Raw genomic sequence first — 15,636 nt, 5'->3', positions numbered from 1 at the left:
GTGTCACCAGGCCCCTCCCATCCCTTAAAAAATTACTTTGTGTGTTTGTGTGTGTATGTGTAAGCATAATTTTTTTGCAATCTACTTTTAATATGGGTTCAACCTCTCCTCTAGTCCACCACCCAGCAGAGGTAGGGGAAGAAAAAAGTTATTAGGACATCGGGGGGACTGGCCAGGCAGTGGTAGCACATCCCTTTAATCCCAGCACTTGGGAGGCAGAGGCAGGCGAATTTCTGAGTTCGAGGCCAGCCTGGTCTATAGAGTGAGTTCCAGGACAGCCAGGGCTATACAGAGAAACCCTGTCTCGAAAAACAAAAACAAAAATCAAAACAAAACAAAAAGGGTATCAGAGACATGGACCTGTTCAGCAGTAGTTCTTTGGGGGCGAGCTGGATCTCCTTTGGCAGCAGTTCAGTCCCGTAGCAAACACTAAATATGATTCAGTAGCTGCAGACCAGTCCTCTAGGCAGGCAGACTCCATGCATGAACTGGCAGCTACAGTCCAGTCCTTTCAGCAAGCAGACACCAGGCAGCTGTAGTTCAATTCTGATGGAGACAGCCAGGCTCGCCCACAAGCCTGAGGCGAGGCTGCAAAAGCTGCAAACTGCCGCAGGAACCTCACAAGCAGTTCTTGGGTGAGTTTCTCTCAATGGCAGCGTTACCACAAGTTGAGCTCAGCAACGCTATGTGAGGTGAATGAATACATGAGAGAGAGTCTTTAGTGAAGACTAGTGAGGTGGAGCGAGTCAGCTCAGCGCTCGTCTCCCACTGTCTGTGGGGTCATATTTATACTCCTTCATCATGCGTCCTTTCACGTGTCTGCTATATCCAAACATCCTTACACCTGTGTCTGCCTCAGGAGACCAGTCTTTCACTTGTTTGCTTTAGCAAGGCATCCTTTCACCTGTGTGCCTCAGGAAAACATCATTTGACGTAACTAACTTTCCAAAGAACTAGAAGTTTCCACTTTAGTGTGTGTATGTGTGTGCATGCATGTGTGTGTGTGTGTACATGTGTGTATCCATGTATGTGTGCATATGCAAGCATGTGTGTGTGTGTGTGTGTGTGTACAACTATTGAGAAACTGGCTTTCCCCTCCCACTATATGAGTCCAGAAAGTTGAATGCAGGCTTGTCTGTCAGACTTATCAGCAACTCCTGACTCTCATTGAGCCATTGCTTCAGCCTCTCCGACCCCCTTCCTCCACACACCTGTTTTTTTGGGGGGTTATGGGGGGTGGGAGTGGGTGTTGAGACAGAGTCTGTGCTAGCTGAGCCTGCCCTGGAATTTGTTCTGAAGTGAAGGATAACCTTGAGCTCCCCCTGCCTCAGCCTTCAAAGTGCTAGAATTACAGCCATGAGTCACCACTTCAAGCTTTTTGATCTCAGAAGTTGGAATTTTAAAAATTCAGATAAGATTTGGCTCCAGGGAACTGACTCATGGTAACTGAAGTAGGGAAACAGCTCATGGTCCCTGTAGATGTAACTTCAGGATGATTCAATGTATCCCTCAACACAGTCCTTTGTTCATTTGGGTTTTTTTAAAAAAGCTATTCATTCTTTCACAATTTTTAATTAATTAATTAATTAATTAATTTTTGAGACAGGGTTTCACTGTGCATATGTAAGCCTGGCTAGCCCGAAATGTAACCCACTATGAAGACCAGGCTACCATTGAACTCAGAGATCCACCTGCTTCTGCCTCCTGAGTGCTGGGATTAAAGGTGTGCACCTCCAGTCCTATCCAATAAGAATAAATCTCAAAGCCACGATAAAACACCAGCTGGGCAAGGTGGCTAATGTCTTTAATCTTAGTATTCAGGAGACAGATCTCTGTGAGTTAGAGCCAGCCTGGTCTACACAGCAAATTCCAGGCCAGCTAGTGCTACACAAGTGAGATCTCACCTCAAAAACAAAAACAAGTCAACAAAAAGTTCCCGTAGGATTGAGAGTAAAGCTCAGTGGTTAGAGTGCTGGCCTAGCATCATGTACAGGAAGTGCCAGCGTCATGTACATCAGGCGTGGTGATACGTCTATATGTAGCACACACAGCTACATAGAGGATTTGGGCTGTGAGAGACCTTGTCTCTAACAAACAAACATCACAGGCAGAAATACAGATTTGTGTTCTGTAACGCTTCCTCCTGGGCCCATCTTTTGGCCCCAGCTCTCCCCGAGGTGACTCTCCTGGTCAGTTTCTTGAAAAACTCTGCACATATAAAGCGCTGTGGGGCTGGGGTGGAGAGAAGGGCTTGCTTTGCGCACACAGAAGAAGCCACAGCGAACCAAAGAGGTGGGAGAGAGGGAGAGCAGATACAGCTACATCTCCCATGCTGATTGTGTTTTTATTTTTCACAAACAGCAGTGTCCCATACATCCCATCAATGCCATCAATAATCTATATTTTATCAGTCTTGAGGTTTTCCACTCTATATAGATGAACCTTAAGACTGAGAAGATGGAGCTGGAGAGATGGCTCGGCGGTTAAGAGCACTGGCTGCTCTTCCAGAGGTCCTGAGTTCAATTCCCAGCAACCACGTGGCAGCTTACAACAGTCCGTAACTATTGTTCCAGGGGACCCAACACCCTCACATAGACATGCATGTGATCAAAACACCAATGTACATAAAATAAAAATAAATAAATTAAAAAAAAGGTTGAGAAGTCGCATGGTATTCCACTATGCATGTGTACCACGCTCACATGCTGGTCCTCTGAGAGCGGTTCTTCTCAAACTCGGTACATTGCCCTTTCATATCTGTAGGATGATAAGTGAATCCTCTCCCTTTTCTGGACTGGAGGATTATGTAGCTTAAGATGACCTCACATTTGCAATTCTCTTGCTGGGTTTATAGGTGTGTACCCCATAGTGGGCTGATTCTCCCCCTTTGGGTGCTATTTTATCCTTGGGTTTTTTTTCTTTCTCACAGGCCAATGTGTGACAGTGATGAACCAGCTAACTAACGTGCTGACCTGAGCCTGAGCGTGTCTGAGCTACACCCGGCCATCGTAAGTCCAAAACTGAATTCCTTCCACCACACTGGATCTGGGGCTGGGGGTGGGGCAAGATCAGCCGGGGTATAACTTCTCACTTCTGCTCCGAAGGAAAGCAAGTGTGAATGTTTGTCCTCCCTATCTGGAAACTTCCAGTTTACCTCATCAACCCAGGGCAGGAGTGGAGTTGACAGGGAAGGGAGCTCTGGAGCACTTTCTGGGGACAGGAGATGGAGCACCTGTGTTCCACACGTAGGAAGGAAGGTGTGTCATTGAAACGGTAAATCCAGAACAGAGCAGGTAAAGTAAGATGTGGGCAGTTGTAACACTTATCCTTTCCCAGCTTCCAACACCCTCTCACCTACGTCATACCCAGCAGCCTTCCCTCTATGTGCCGAGAAAGCCCCAACGGCCCTCAAGGATGTTGAGATCCTGGGGGCGGGGGCAGAGTGGCTGCCGGGAGGTGGTGGCGCACGCCTTTAATCCCAGCACTTGGGAGGCAGAGGCAGGCGGATTTCTGAGTTCGAGGCCAGCCTGGTCTACAGAGTGAGTTCCAGGACAGCCAGGGCTACACAGAGAAACCCTGTCTCAATAAATAAATAAATAAATAAATAAATAAATAAAAAATAAAAAAACAAAAAACAAAAAAAAGAAGGAACTGTGCATGTGCAGATATATGCCCACATATGGTTATGTGCACACAGAGTGTTCGGGGTCTCCAGGGGGTTTGCTGTTGTCTGAGGGGGATGTGTCTCCTCACAGGAGGTCAAAGGCAGACCTTCTAGTTCTAGGAAGGCCCAAGAACCAACCTCTCGGCATAGTGTTTACGTCATGGGGAGCTGGTACAACGTCAGGAGGTTCAGTGCAGAACCTAACATCTGGGCTAACAGGGCAGCCTCTGGGGAAGGGGGCTTGGAGGAACCAGAAGCCAGACATAGTCTTGTTCTGAGGCTCCAAGAGCAGTGTGTGAAAAGCTTCCTCAAGGTGGCAGTAAAGTAACAGTTAGAAAGTGGAGGCAGGAGGATCAGGAATTCAAGTTTGAATTCCTACACAGCAAGTCTGAGGCTAGCACTAGTGATGTGAGACTCAGTCTCAAGGAGATGGGGCTGGATGGATGACTGGGTTGGCAAAATGCTTGCTGTGCAAGTGTGAGGCCTCCGTGTGGATTCCTTAGAACCCACGTTAGAAAGTCCAGACAGTATCGCTGTCTTGTAACCGCAGGGATTGTTGGGGAGCAGAGACAGGCAGGTCCCTGAAGCTCACTAGAAGTTAGACTGTTTACTTGGCAAAGTTCTGGATCACTGAGAGACCCTGTCTCATACAAAAGGTGAACGGGACCTGAGAAATTACACCCATGATTCTCCTCTGACCTCCAGAGGCACAGACAGAAGCGTGCCTGCCGACATGCATACAAACTACAGAAATAGAAACCAATGGTATTCTTGTTGCTGATCTGACAGGTTTTCTTGAGGTGGTGGTGATCCCAGGAGGGTGCTCCCCTTGCTCTTGTTACAGTAACAAGGAAAGCAACTATGCCCAGAGGCTTGGGAGGGACAAAGAGGCAAATACATCAGGTTTAATTCTCCATGGCTGGGGCCAGGCCTGTGCCCTTGGGAGGCAGAGGCCAGCCTGGGCTACAGAGAAATTCCAGGACAGCCAGAACTACATAGTAAGACCTTGTCTTTAAAGCAACAAACAGGGGACCTGGAGCTCAGCGTTCGGAAAGACACAGACTTTCAGCTTTGGATTCCTTCGGGGAGACTCGTCATTCAAGCTCGAGGCATGGAGGAAGATGCTGGTGGTGGAGGTGCAGGCGCTGCGGGAGCGCCTGGGAGTCGGGGGACGCACGGTGGGCGCTCTGCCCCGTGGGCCCCGCCAGAACTCGCGCCTGGGCCTTCCGCCTCTGCTGGTGCCTGAAGAAGCCCGGCTCCTGGCTGAGATAGGCGCTGTGACCCTAGTCAGCGCCCAGCGTCCGGATCCCCGCAACCATGGCTTGGCCCTAGCATCGTTCAAACACCAGCAAGAGCAGAGTTTCCAGGATCAGAGCACTTTGGCAGCCGAGGCCCGAGAGACCCGGCGTCAGGAGCTCCTAGAGAAGATCGTAGAGGGCCAGGCTGTCAAGAAGCAGAAGCTGGAACAGGATTCAGGGGCAGATGAAGAAGGCCAAGAAGCCGGTGGAAGTGAAGCTGCCCAAGGGAGTGAGACCAGTAATGATGATGGCCAGGCTTCTGCGGAGCAGGAGGGAGCAGATTCTTCATCGCCCCAACCAGGACCTTCAAATGGGGCGACTCCTTTGCCCAGATCAGCCCTGCTTATCCAGCTGGCCACTGCTAGGCCTCAGCCTGTAAAAGCTAAGCCTCTGGACTGCCGTGTGCAGTCCAAAGACTGGCCCCATGCTGGCCATCCTGCCCACGAGCTGTGCTATAGCATCTACAGGGACCTATGGGAGAGAGGCTTCTTCCTCATCGCAGCTGGAAAGTTTGGTGGTGGCTTCCTGGTCTATCCTGGTGACCCGCTGCGTTTCTACGCTCACTACCTTGCTCAGTGCTGGTCTGCCGAGGACCCCATCCCACTTCAGGACCTGGTCTCTGCAGGCTGCCTGGGAACCAGTGTCAGAAAGACCCTGCTTCTCTGCTCCCCTCAGCCTGATGGGAAGGTGGTCTATACTTCCCTGCAGTGGGCCAGCCTCCAGTGAGCTGGAGACTGAGGGGGATGTGCTGTGTGTGGCAAGAACCCCTCTCTATGGTCACCCCAGCTCATCCCTGCGTAGAGGCTTGTGCTCTCCTGCCCTGCCTGGTTAGTTCTGATTCCAGGGTTTTGAACACTGTAGCCTTTGTTTGTTTTTTGTTTTCCTGTTTTAAGGCGATTATTACCTGTGTTGTTCTGTATTTCTATTTCCATACTGAACTTGTTGAGAATGGAGACTGTTTTCCTTTGGTTTTTCTGTTTCTTGCTGGGCTTAGGTCCTAGCAGTTCTCAATAAATTTGTTGAAAAAAAAAAAGCAGCAAACAAATGAACAACAAAAAAATCTCCATAGCTGGGAGCCCAGTGTGGTAGTCAGTGTTGGTAATGTCCACACTTGGGAGACAGAGGCAGGAGGATCAGGGTTCAAGGCCAGTTTCAGCTACTTAGAAATTCTAAGTCAGTCTGGGATACATGAGACCCTGTCTCAGAAGGGGAAAAAACAGGATCAAAATAGTATCTATGAAAAAATTTCTTTTTTCAAAAAATAAAAGTGTATCTCAAACTTCAAAATGTTGTTTATTTTTTTGAATACTAATCTCATTTTTTCTTTTTTTCTTTTTTTTTTTTTTGAGACAAGGTTTCTCTGTATAGCCCTGGCTGTCCTGGAACTCACTCTGTAGACCAGGCTGGCTTCAAACTCAGAAATCCGCCTGCCTCTGCCTCCCAAGTGCTGGGATTAAAGGCGTGCGCCACCACTGCCCGACATAACCCCATTTTTTAATTTTAATTTTTATTTTTTGCAACTTGGGAATTTTATCTGCTGGATGTTCCAATAAAAAATAAAAAATTAAATAAATAAAATGAAAAACAAACAAACAAAAAAACCAGCTTTTTTCTCCTAAGCGTTCTTCCCAACTTTCCAAGTAACTGTTGACTTTCTTTTTATCTTATTTTCAGGGAAGGACCCAGGAAAGAATGTGAATCTTCCTACATGCCAAGAAGTGGTAAAAGGATCAGTTTCGATTCCTCAGAAGCTATCCTGGGGAAGACCCGACGGACGCCAGGGAACCAGACCCATGCGGCTAACTTCAAAAAACTTCAAACAAAATAAATAAAAACATTTTTCAGGGCTTGTGGGTTTGTGTGCTTAACATAATCCACACAAAACCAAATGTGCTTCAGTGTGTGTGTGTTGGGGCAAAGGTCCTGCCCCAAAACTGAGTCCCGAATCCCTGGCAGTTCCTTTCTCTTTTTCTCCCCTAGTTCCATCCCTCGCCACTCCCCGTGTTTTCAGTCTCTGAGCCTACTTAACCAGCTGTGGTTTCGGGGAAGTCAGATGACCTTTTCTCTTCCCTGGCTCTCGGGTCTACTGTCCTGGGAACCATGGCCCCTCTGCTGGCTCTCCTCTGCCTGCTGCAGCTGGGCCCAGGTAGGAGACTGGGAAAGGGGTTATTGGGGCCCTGTGGGTGTGGCAGGTGCTGCCAGGTCCAGTCTAAGTCAAAGGGATAACCTCTTCTTGCTCCTCTCTCATCTGGCCCGTTTTTCCTTTTGCCCCGGTCTTTCCCACACCCGTAGGCCTGGCTGTCCTCTCCTGCTCTCAGAATGTCAATATCACTGGCGGTAATTTCACCCTCAGCCATGGCTGGGCCCCTGGGAGCCTGCTCGTCTACTCCTGCCCTCTGGGCATGTACCCGTCTCCAGCCTGGAGGCGATGCCAGAGCAACGGAGAGTGGCAGACACCAAGACCTAGCTCACTTCCCACCCTGCGATCCTTTCGAGCCCCTCGGATGGTAAAAGCGGTCTGCAAACGTGAGTCCCTTTGGGCTTTGGGCTTTGGAGAGTGTCCACCAGTGTCAGCCCAGGGCTTCTATTTGCAGCAGGTTCTCCAGGAAGAGAGAGAGAGAGAGAGAGAGAGAGAGAGAGAGAGAGACAGAGACAGAGACAGAGACAGAGACACAGAGAGAGGCAGAGAGACAGAGAGAGACAGAGAGACAGAGACAGAGAGACAGAGAGAGACAGAGAAGAGAGAGAGACAGAGAGAGACAGAGATGGAGAGAGAGAGACAGAGAGACAGAAAGAGAGACAGAGAGAGAGACAGAGACAGAGAGAGACAGAGAAAGACAGAGACAGAGAGAGAGACAGAGAGAGACAGAGACAGAGACAGAGAGACAGAGAGAGAGACAGAGAAAGACAGAGAGAGACAGAGACAGAGAGAGAGACAGAGAGAGACAGAGACGGAGAGAGAGACAGAGACAGAGAGAGAGACAGAGACGGAGAGACAGAGACAGAGAGAGAGAGAGAGAGAGAGAGAGAGAGAGAGAGAGAATATGTGTGGTGACTCACACCTTAAATTCCAGCACTTGGGAGGCAGAGGGAGCTGGGAGGAAGGGAGGCAACCTGGTCCATATACTGAGTTCTAGGCCATCCAGCGCCATAAAGTGAGACCTTATCTCCAAAAAACAAACCCACGCCAACAAAGGCCCCCAGAAAACCACAAAAACCAGATCAATCCATCAAACAAACAAAACCAGAAAAAGTCCACTATCTACTTAGTAAGGACATTTTTTTTTAAAGCTAACATTAACTATAGGATTGTTTGACCATTCTAAATGGGTGCTGAACGCCCCAGAGCACCCTAAAACCACAAATGTTGTTGGTGACAGACTGGGGTGACCACAGCCCTTGAGGAGGGTGAACTGTTTTAAGTTGACAGTATTCAATCAACTGCCTAAAATCTTGTGTTTCAGTCTACTTTGGGGATTCTTTTGGTGCTGGGAGCAGAAATTAGGGTCTTAGTCTTCCTTGCCCAGCTCTCTGCTTTTGAGTTCTTTTTCCTTGCCGTTTTTGATTAATTAATTTTGTTTTGTACCTGCTAACTTAGACCATTGCTTTCAAAAGTGACCTTTGAACTAACTGTGCAGCTGAGGACGAGTTTGCACTGTTTCTGCCCCTCTCACCTCTTGAGGACCGGCTTGACAGGCAGGAGCCACCGGGTTTGGCTTTTGGGTTCATTGAGACAGGTTCATGCTGTAGCCCAGGCTGGCCCAAATTGGCAGCAATTGATCCACCAGCCTCTGCCTCTTGAGTGCCGGGTTTATGGGTGTGCACCACCCAACCTCTCTTACTTGTGTTTGTGAGACAGGGTCTAGCTATACAGCCTAGGTTGGCCTCAAGTTCACTGTATAGCCTAGAGGCCTTTGAACTTCTATGACCCTCCTGCCATAGCTGCCCAAGTGCTAGTATTATGGGCTGTCACCACATCAGTTTTCCGTGTTTTCACAACCAGCTAACCGTCTTGGGTCCTAACAGAAGACCCTTCCCCCACACGTAGACTTGGTGTCAGCCACCCTCGGCTCTTGCTCAGATTCTCTCTCTCTCTCTCTCCAGCTGTTCGGTGCCCAGCTCCTGCATCCTTTGAGAATGGCATCTATTTCCCTCGGCTGGGGTCTTACCCTGTGGGTGGCAACCTGAGCTTCGAGTGTGAGTATGGCTTCACCATGCGGGGCTCGCCTGTGAGGTACTGTCGCCCCAACGGCTTGTGGGATGGAGAGACAGCTGTGTGTGACAATGGGGGTAAGTGTGCTGGGGGGTATGGGGGTTGGGGTGGACTTGCAGCCCCAGAAGCTTTTGTGGGGACAGAGCCTAGTGTTCTTGGTGGCTCAGTAATATATCTTGATTGGGGTAGGTTGAGACTGTGGGCCACACATCGCTGACCGGCTGGGAGACTGTCTAGGTTTCATATCTGACTCACCGGCTCGACAAACCTTTCAGTTTTGTTTCCTCCTTTCCTCCCCGATCCCTCTCTTTCCTTCCTTCCTTTGAAGCTAAACTGAGCTACTTGAGACCCCATGTTTATAAAACAAAGTAGCTCCAGGGGATCCTGGGAGGCCCACTTCTCCCAGGAGCTCATTCTGGGGCCCAGGATGGCCTTGAACTCGCTGAATGTCAGTCTCTGGAGTGCTCAGATTATCAGGCATGAGCCTGGTCAGTCAGCTTTTCTAAATGACAACACTTTGTCTTCCATGAAGTATTGCAGACAAGACCCGCTAGAGACCAACAGCTGTGTGTTAGGCTCAGGGCAGCCTCTGGATCTTGGTGTGGCTCCAGATGCTTTGAGTTAGATAGCCTCTGGACAGGTCACTTACCCTTCCTGTGCCTCAGTTTTTACACCTGCAAAATGGGAATAGTGTAGCTGTCAAGACGTCAGTTACAGCAGTTGCTGCTCTTCCAGAGGACCAGAGTTAGGTTCCCAGCAAGCACACTGGACTCACACCCACCAGCAACTCCAGCTCCAGGGGACCCACTGTTGTCTGGTTTCACACAGAAATACACATAAATCATAATAATATTTTAAAAAGGGTAATAGCCAGGCAGTGGTAGCAGACACCTTTAACTCCAGCACTCAGGAGGCAAAGGCAGGCATCTCTGAGTTTGAGGCCAACTTGGGCTACAAAACAAGTTCCAAGACAGCCAGGAGTACACAGAGAAACCCTGTCTCAAACAAAATACTAAAAAGATAAAAACCTTCCTGACTTCCCTGAACAGATGCTGAAACCTGGTGACCCTCAAATACTTTCTAGCCCTACGAGTGGTGTTTGGGGAGAAGTGGCCTCCTGGGATCCCCTGGAGCCACTTTGTTTTATAAACACAGGGTCTCAAGCAGCCCAGGCTAGCTTCATACACAGGCTGACCTTGAACTCCTGCTGATAGTCTTCCTGTATCACCTCGCCCAGCTTCTCCATCACACAGAAAGCAGTGTCCCCTAGGTAGCAGGACCAACCCCTCTCCCAGATACCTGGACAGTGACACCTTACTCATTCCCTTGAGTCTTTCTCAAACTGCTGTTTATTCAGACATAAATATAATCTGTTTTAAATTTGACATATGATCTCCCTGTATTAAAGCATGCAATTTGTGTGTGAGACTGGAGGTAGGACCCAGGGTTTCTGGAATGCCAGACAAGCACTGTGCCACTGAGCTGTACTCCAAACTCCATAGTAGAAAAATTTAAAAATATGTATTTCTGCCAGGCGGTGGTGGCACACGCCTTTAATCCCAGCACTTGGGAAGCAGAGGCAGGCGGATTTCTGAGTTCGAGGCCAGCCTGGTCTACAGAGTGAGTTCCAGGACAGCCAGGGCTACACAGAGAAACCCTGTCTCGAAAAACCAAAAAAAAAAAAAAAAAGTATTCTTTTAGCTTCACACACCTTTCATGTCAGCACTCAGGAGGCAGAGGCAGGTGGATCTCTGAGTCTGAGGCTAGCCTGGTCTATGTAGAGAATTCTAAACCAGGTAGGGCTACACAAGGAGATTCTCCTTCAAAACATTTATTTATTTATCTGTGTGTGTTTGCACACGCGCATTTGCACACGTGTGCCACAGCATGGATATCTGTGGATAACTTTCAAGAGTTGGTTCTCTCCTAACATTTGGGCTCCAGCAGGGATGAAAGGTAGAGCCTCGGGCTTGGTATCAAGCACCATTATCTGACGAACCATCTCACTGGCCCGGAGTAGGGGTTTTTATACATGAGTCCACCTCTGGAATGGCACCTGGAGCGAGGACATGCCCACACTGCAGGAAACTTTCCCGTCTCCTTCCGCAAGGCAGCCCCTTCCAACTTCAGATGAAGTCTACCTGTTATTTACTTTACTTTATGTATTATTTGCTTGTTTATCATGTGTTCTTGGGAGAGGCATGATTATGCCATGGCGGGGGTGTGGAGGTCAGAGGACAACTCAAAGGGCCTGATATCAATGGGGCTCGGGTTGTCAGCTTGGTAGGAGCTGGTCCTGCCCACTGAGCCATCTTGCCAGCCTTGCCCTGTTCTTATGCTCATACAAATGGAGTCACGCGGGAATGTGCACCTTTATATCTCGCTTCCTTTAAACATATTTTTAAGGTTTATTTATTTATTATGGATACAGCATTCTGCCTGCATGTATGCTTGCAACCCAGAAGAGGGCACCAGATCTCATTACAGATGGTTGTGATCCATCATGTAGTTGCTGGGACTCGAACTCAGGACCTTTGGAAGAGCAGCCAGTGCTCCTAACCTCTCGTGAAGCTGCCTCTCCTGTGCTTGTCTTGTTTTCCTTCGCTTAGCACTGTCCTTTTGGAAGTTATGGATGTTGTCACGAGAGTCTGTGGCCCTTTTTCTGTACCGCATAGTATTCTGTTATGAATGCGTTATAAAGTATTATTCATTGTCCTCTTCCTGTTAGGTATTTGAGTGATGTCTGGTTTGGGGCTGTGGAGAGTGGGGCTTCAGGAACCAACTCTCACCGGCTTCATCCTCCGGAGTGATACATGGCCAACCTCCTTTTTACTCAGGCTTTCCCTAGTGGGTGATCCAGATGTTTAGTGGTGGTCCAGATGTTTAGCAGAATTCTCTCTGCTCCACATCACCCCTCATATCTGGAATCACCTCTAGGTTGAGAGTTGACCGTTCTCATGGTGTGTGGCGATTGCCCAGTGGTTGATAAAATGCACCCGATGCCTGGGTCAGGCCTGGGGTGCTCAGTGGGTGGCTGAGAACGTGAATTTAAGTGCTGTGGGTTATTTAAGGTCTCTCGCACACTCCACTCTGACAGTCCTGGTGGCTTAGGGGGCGAAGAAGAAGGAAGAATGTGTCCTGCAAACAAGGGCAATCAGACTGGCAGACATTTCCAGGTCCTGTTTACCCGTCTTTATTCACTTGCAGCTAGCCACTGCCCTGACCCGGGCATCTCAGTGGGCACAGTTCGGACGGGCTCGAGCTTTGACCTTGGGGACAAGGTCAGTTACCGCTGCTCCTCCTCAAATCTGGTATTGACCGGCTCTGAAGAGCGCGAGTGTCAGAGCAATGGAGTGTGGAGTGGGTCGGAACCCATCTGCCGACGTGAGTACCCTCAATGTCCTCCTAGGCCTCCATGCCCAGGCCTGGTCCTGGCTGCTCCTAATGTGACTCTTTCCACAGAATCATACTCTTACGACTTCCCTGAGGATGTAGTATCTGCTCTAGGCACCTCCTTCACCAACCTGCTTGGAGCCACCAATCCCATCCAGCAGAGGACAAGTGAGTATCGGACAAGGAGCCAGGATGGAACAGGAGCGAGGCAAGCTACCTGGGAGGCTAGATGACCCTTGGTAGAACATAGGGTGAGGCTGGGCCTCTGATATCTTGTTTCTTGTTTGCTTCAGAAAATCTGGGCCGTAGAATCCAAATCCAGCGCTCGGGCCACCTGAACCTCTATCTGCTGCTTGATGCTTCGCAGAGTGTGTCAGAAAAAGACTTTGACATCTTCAAGGAGAGCGCCTCACTCATGGTGGACAGGGTCAGAAACCAAGAGCAACGTGGCTTCTCAGCCCCGTTGATTCTCCTCCCTTGCTTAGAGCCCCAGTCAGTCCACCTCCTTCTAGAAGTCTCCCCAGGCCACCAGAACCATGAGTTCAGTGTATAGGATCATATCTTTATGATATAAAGGTTTAGGAATACCTACTGTGTAGGAGGCCCTGGGCCAGGTCCCAGGAGACAACACAGGAGCCAAGCTCAGCCGTGTACTCTCAGGAATTCATCATCGACAGCTGTGGTGTCCAAAGAGTTATAGAGATGACCTATGGCGTGTACCAGAAGAATCTGACACTCCTGTTGAATAATTATAGTTTTTAATCAAGCCAATAATTTCATATCTCAAGCCACGTATGGTAGAGGCAGGAGGATTTTAGGAGCTTAAGGCTAGCCTCAGACTGCATGAAGCCAAGGAAGGACCTAAGGACTGGGGGAACTGGGGAAGTGGCTCTGTGTAAAGGCAGGTGCCCCACGACTTCAGTTCAGATCTCTGGAATCTGAATTAAATGTCAGAAGCCATAGGCTTGTTTGTAATCCCAGGGAGATGGGAGGCTCTGACTGCTGGGTGTGGGAGCGGCTTCCTTGAGTTCTCAGTACAGAGGCAGAGACACTAAGAGAGGTGCACGTGCATGCGTGTGTGTGTGTGCACACACACACAGATGCACACATGTGAGTGTGTGCTTCAGAAGGAGGAGAGAGAAAGCTACAACTCCCCCTCCTCTTTTTTTTTTTTTTAAGAAAAGTTCTGTCTACATTGCCCTGACTATCTTGGAATTCTCTGTAGACCAGTCTGTTCTCTAACACAAAGATCTACTTGCCTTTCCAAAGGGCTTGGAGGTGTGGGCCATCACACCCCGCTCAACAATTTGAAAAAGTTTATATTTAACAATAGGTCATATATATAGTTTTTTCTTCCAGTTATATTAGACTTTTATTCACGCCAAAGATGTGCTCTACCGCTGAGCTGCACTGCTAGACACGCATCTGATTTTGTTTGTTTTGAGACAATTTTTCATGTAGTTCAGAATGACCTCGGATTTTCTATTTCTTTCCAAGACAGGATTTCTCTGGAGACCAGGTTGGCCTTGAACTCACAGAGATCTGCCTACCTCTACCTCTTGAGTGCTGGGATTAAAGGCATGAGCCACCATGGCCAGGCTGCTTCATCTCTTCAGCTCTGTCCCAATTTGTATTTTTTAAATATAATTTAATTTTTTTTTTTTTTTACTTATTCACTTTTCATCACGCTCATTCCTCCACCCCTGGTCACTCCCTCCCACAATCCCTCCTCCACCCCTCCTGGGGAAGTGGAGCTTATGTGGGGCTGAAATGAGGAGGGGTCGTCCAGAACACAAGCTCGGCATGGGTCATTTCCTTGGCTTCTTCAAGGCTGGGCTCCCCACTAAGGGTCTTTCCTGTCAGGCTCAGTACAGGCTCTCTGCGCTCCTTGGACCTGCGCTTGTTAAGTTTTGCAGCACCCGCCCCTTACCGCTTGTCTCCCGTCCTCCGCAGATCTTTAGCTTTGAGATAAAGGTCAGCGTAGCTATCATCACCTTCGCCTCTCGGCCCAAAGTCGTCATGTCGGTCCTGAGTGACAGATCTCGGAATGTCATGGAGGTGATCGCCATTCTGGACTCTATCAGCTACAAAGGTTTGCCTGTCCCCCACTGGGTGAGGTGGACAGTAGAGGGTGAAGCAAGCGCCATAGGGCGATCCCAGAGGGGAGGGGCCAGAAGAGGGGGAGGAGCCCGAAGAGGGGACGGGCCTGAAGATGACGCTCGGTTGGCAGGAGGTTTGCCTAGCACATTTGAGGCTCTAGATTCCATCCCCGGCACCCAGCAAACAGCTGGAACACCATAAACTCTTCAGACGCTCCATGTTTAGATCTTGGGAACTTGTAGTAGCCTGAGATGGACGTCTGTGCAACGAGCATTTCCATTTAATTAATTAATATTTGAGACAGAGTCTTAGTGTGTAGTCCAGGCTGGCCTGCAGCTTGTTCTGTAGACCAAGTTGGCCTCAGACTCACAGAGATCCCCCTGCCTCTGCCTTCTGCGTGCCGGGATCACAGATGTGAGACATCGTATCTGGTTCTTTCTACGGTAGAAAAACCAAAATGTTTGAAAAGACGTGCAAAATATCAGGGTTTATTAGAAACTCGGATGGATAGCTTGCGGTTCTGGCGGTCTCTCAGAGTTCCCCGTTCCCAGGTGGCAGGCAGAGGTTTTTTGTTTCCAAGAGATTTTTCTTCTGGCACATTCTAGATCACGAGAATGCCACTGGCACTAACATTTACGAGGCTCTCAACAGTGTCTACTACATGATGAATAACCAGATGGATCGTCTCGGCATGGAGTCCTCTGCCTGGCAGGAAATCCGTCACGCCATCATCCTTCTGACTGACGGTGGGTGGTGGGCGTCTCCCTCTCTGCTGAAGGAGGCTGGCAACAGTGGGCAGAGTGCCAGGATAGGTTCTGAAGTCTTGTGTTCTGGTCGTTTTTCTGCCGTTGTGAGACTCACTCTGTTAATCTTTGCTTGTTTGTTTTTGAGACAGGGTTTTATAATTTTTTTTTCTTTTTGTTTTGAGACAGGGTTTCTCTGTGTAGCCCGGCTGTACTGGAACTCAC

At 49.0% G+C, this 15,636-nt stretch overlaps 2 protein-coding genes across 2 annotated transcripts; both read left to right on the top strand.

Annotated features, from left to right (window-relative positions):
* Nucleotides 1-4,785: 4,785 nt before the first annotated feature.
* Nucleotides 4,786-5,724, top strand: LOC114616304 (tRNA-splicing endonuclease subunit Sen34-like). Its single transcript, XM_028761791.1, has 2 exons — nucleotides 4,786-5,500; nucleotides 5,588-5,724. The coding sequence occupies exons 1-2, from the start codon at nucleotides 4,786-4,788 to the stop codon at nucleotides 5,686-5,688; spliced, it is 816 nt and encodes a 271-aa protein (XP_028617624.1). The 3' UTR covers nucleotides 5,689-5,724.
* Nucleotides 5,725-6,913: 1,189 nt separating this feature from the next.
* Nucleotides 6,914-15,414, top strand: LOC114616308 (complement C2-like; the record flags this gene model as incomplete). Its single annotated transcript, XM_028761798.1, has 8 exons — nucleotides 6,914-7,108; nucleotides 7,255-7,488; nucleotides 9,067-9,252; nucleotides 12,383-12,559; nucleotides 12,638-12,736; nucleotides 12,862-12,995; nucleotides 14,522-14,660; nucleotides 15,274-15,414. Coding segments are annotated over exons 1-8 (1,156 nt in total), but the record flags the coding sequence as incomplete, so codon positions are not given.
* Nucleotides 15,415-15,636: the final 222 nt, after the last annotated feature.

Source organism: Grammomys surdaster, unplaced genomic scaffold (genome assembly GCF_004785775.1).
Source record: "Grammomys surdaster isolate TR1022 unplaced genomic scaffold, NIH_TR_1.0 315356, whole genome shotgun sequence".
Classification (NCBI taxonomy): Eukaryota; Metazoa; Chordata; class Mammalia; order Rodentia; family Muridae; genus Grammomys; species Grammomys surdaster.
The sequence above is the reverse complement of the archived record's forward strand: the minus strand, read 5'-3'. Positions and strand labels throughout refer to the sequence as shown.

Bases quoted from the DNA above. Each gene is read 5' to 3' on its own strand.
- LOC114616304 (XM_028761791.1), top strand. From the start codon at position 4,786: ATGCTGGTGGTGGAGGTGCAGGCGCTGCGGGAGCGCCTGGGAGTCGGG. The intron at 5,501-5,587 runs GTGACCCGCTGC...TGGTCTCTGCAG, and splicing joins TGGCTTCCTGGTCTATCCTG to GCTGCCTGGGAACCAGTGTC.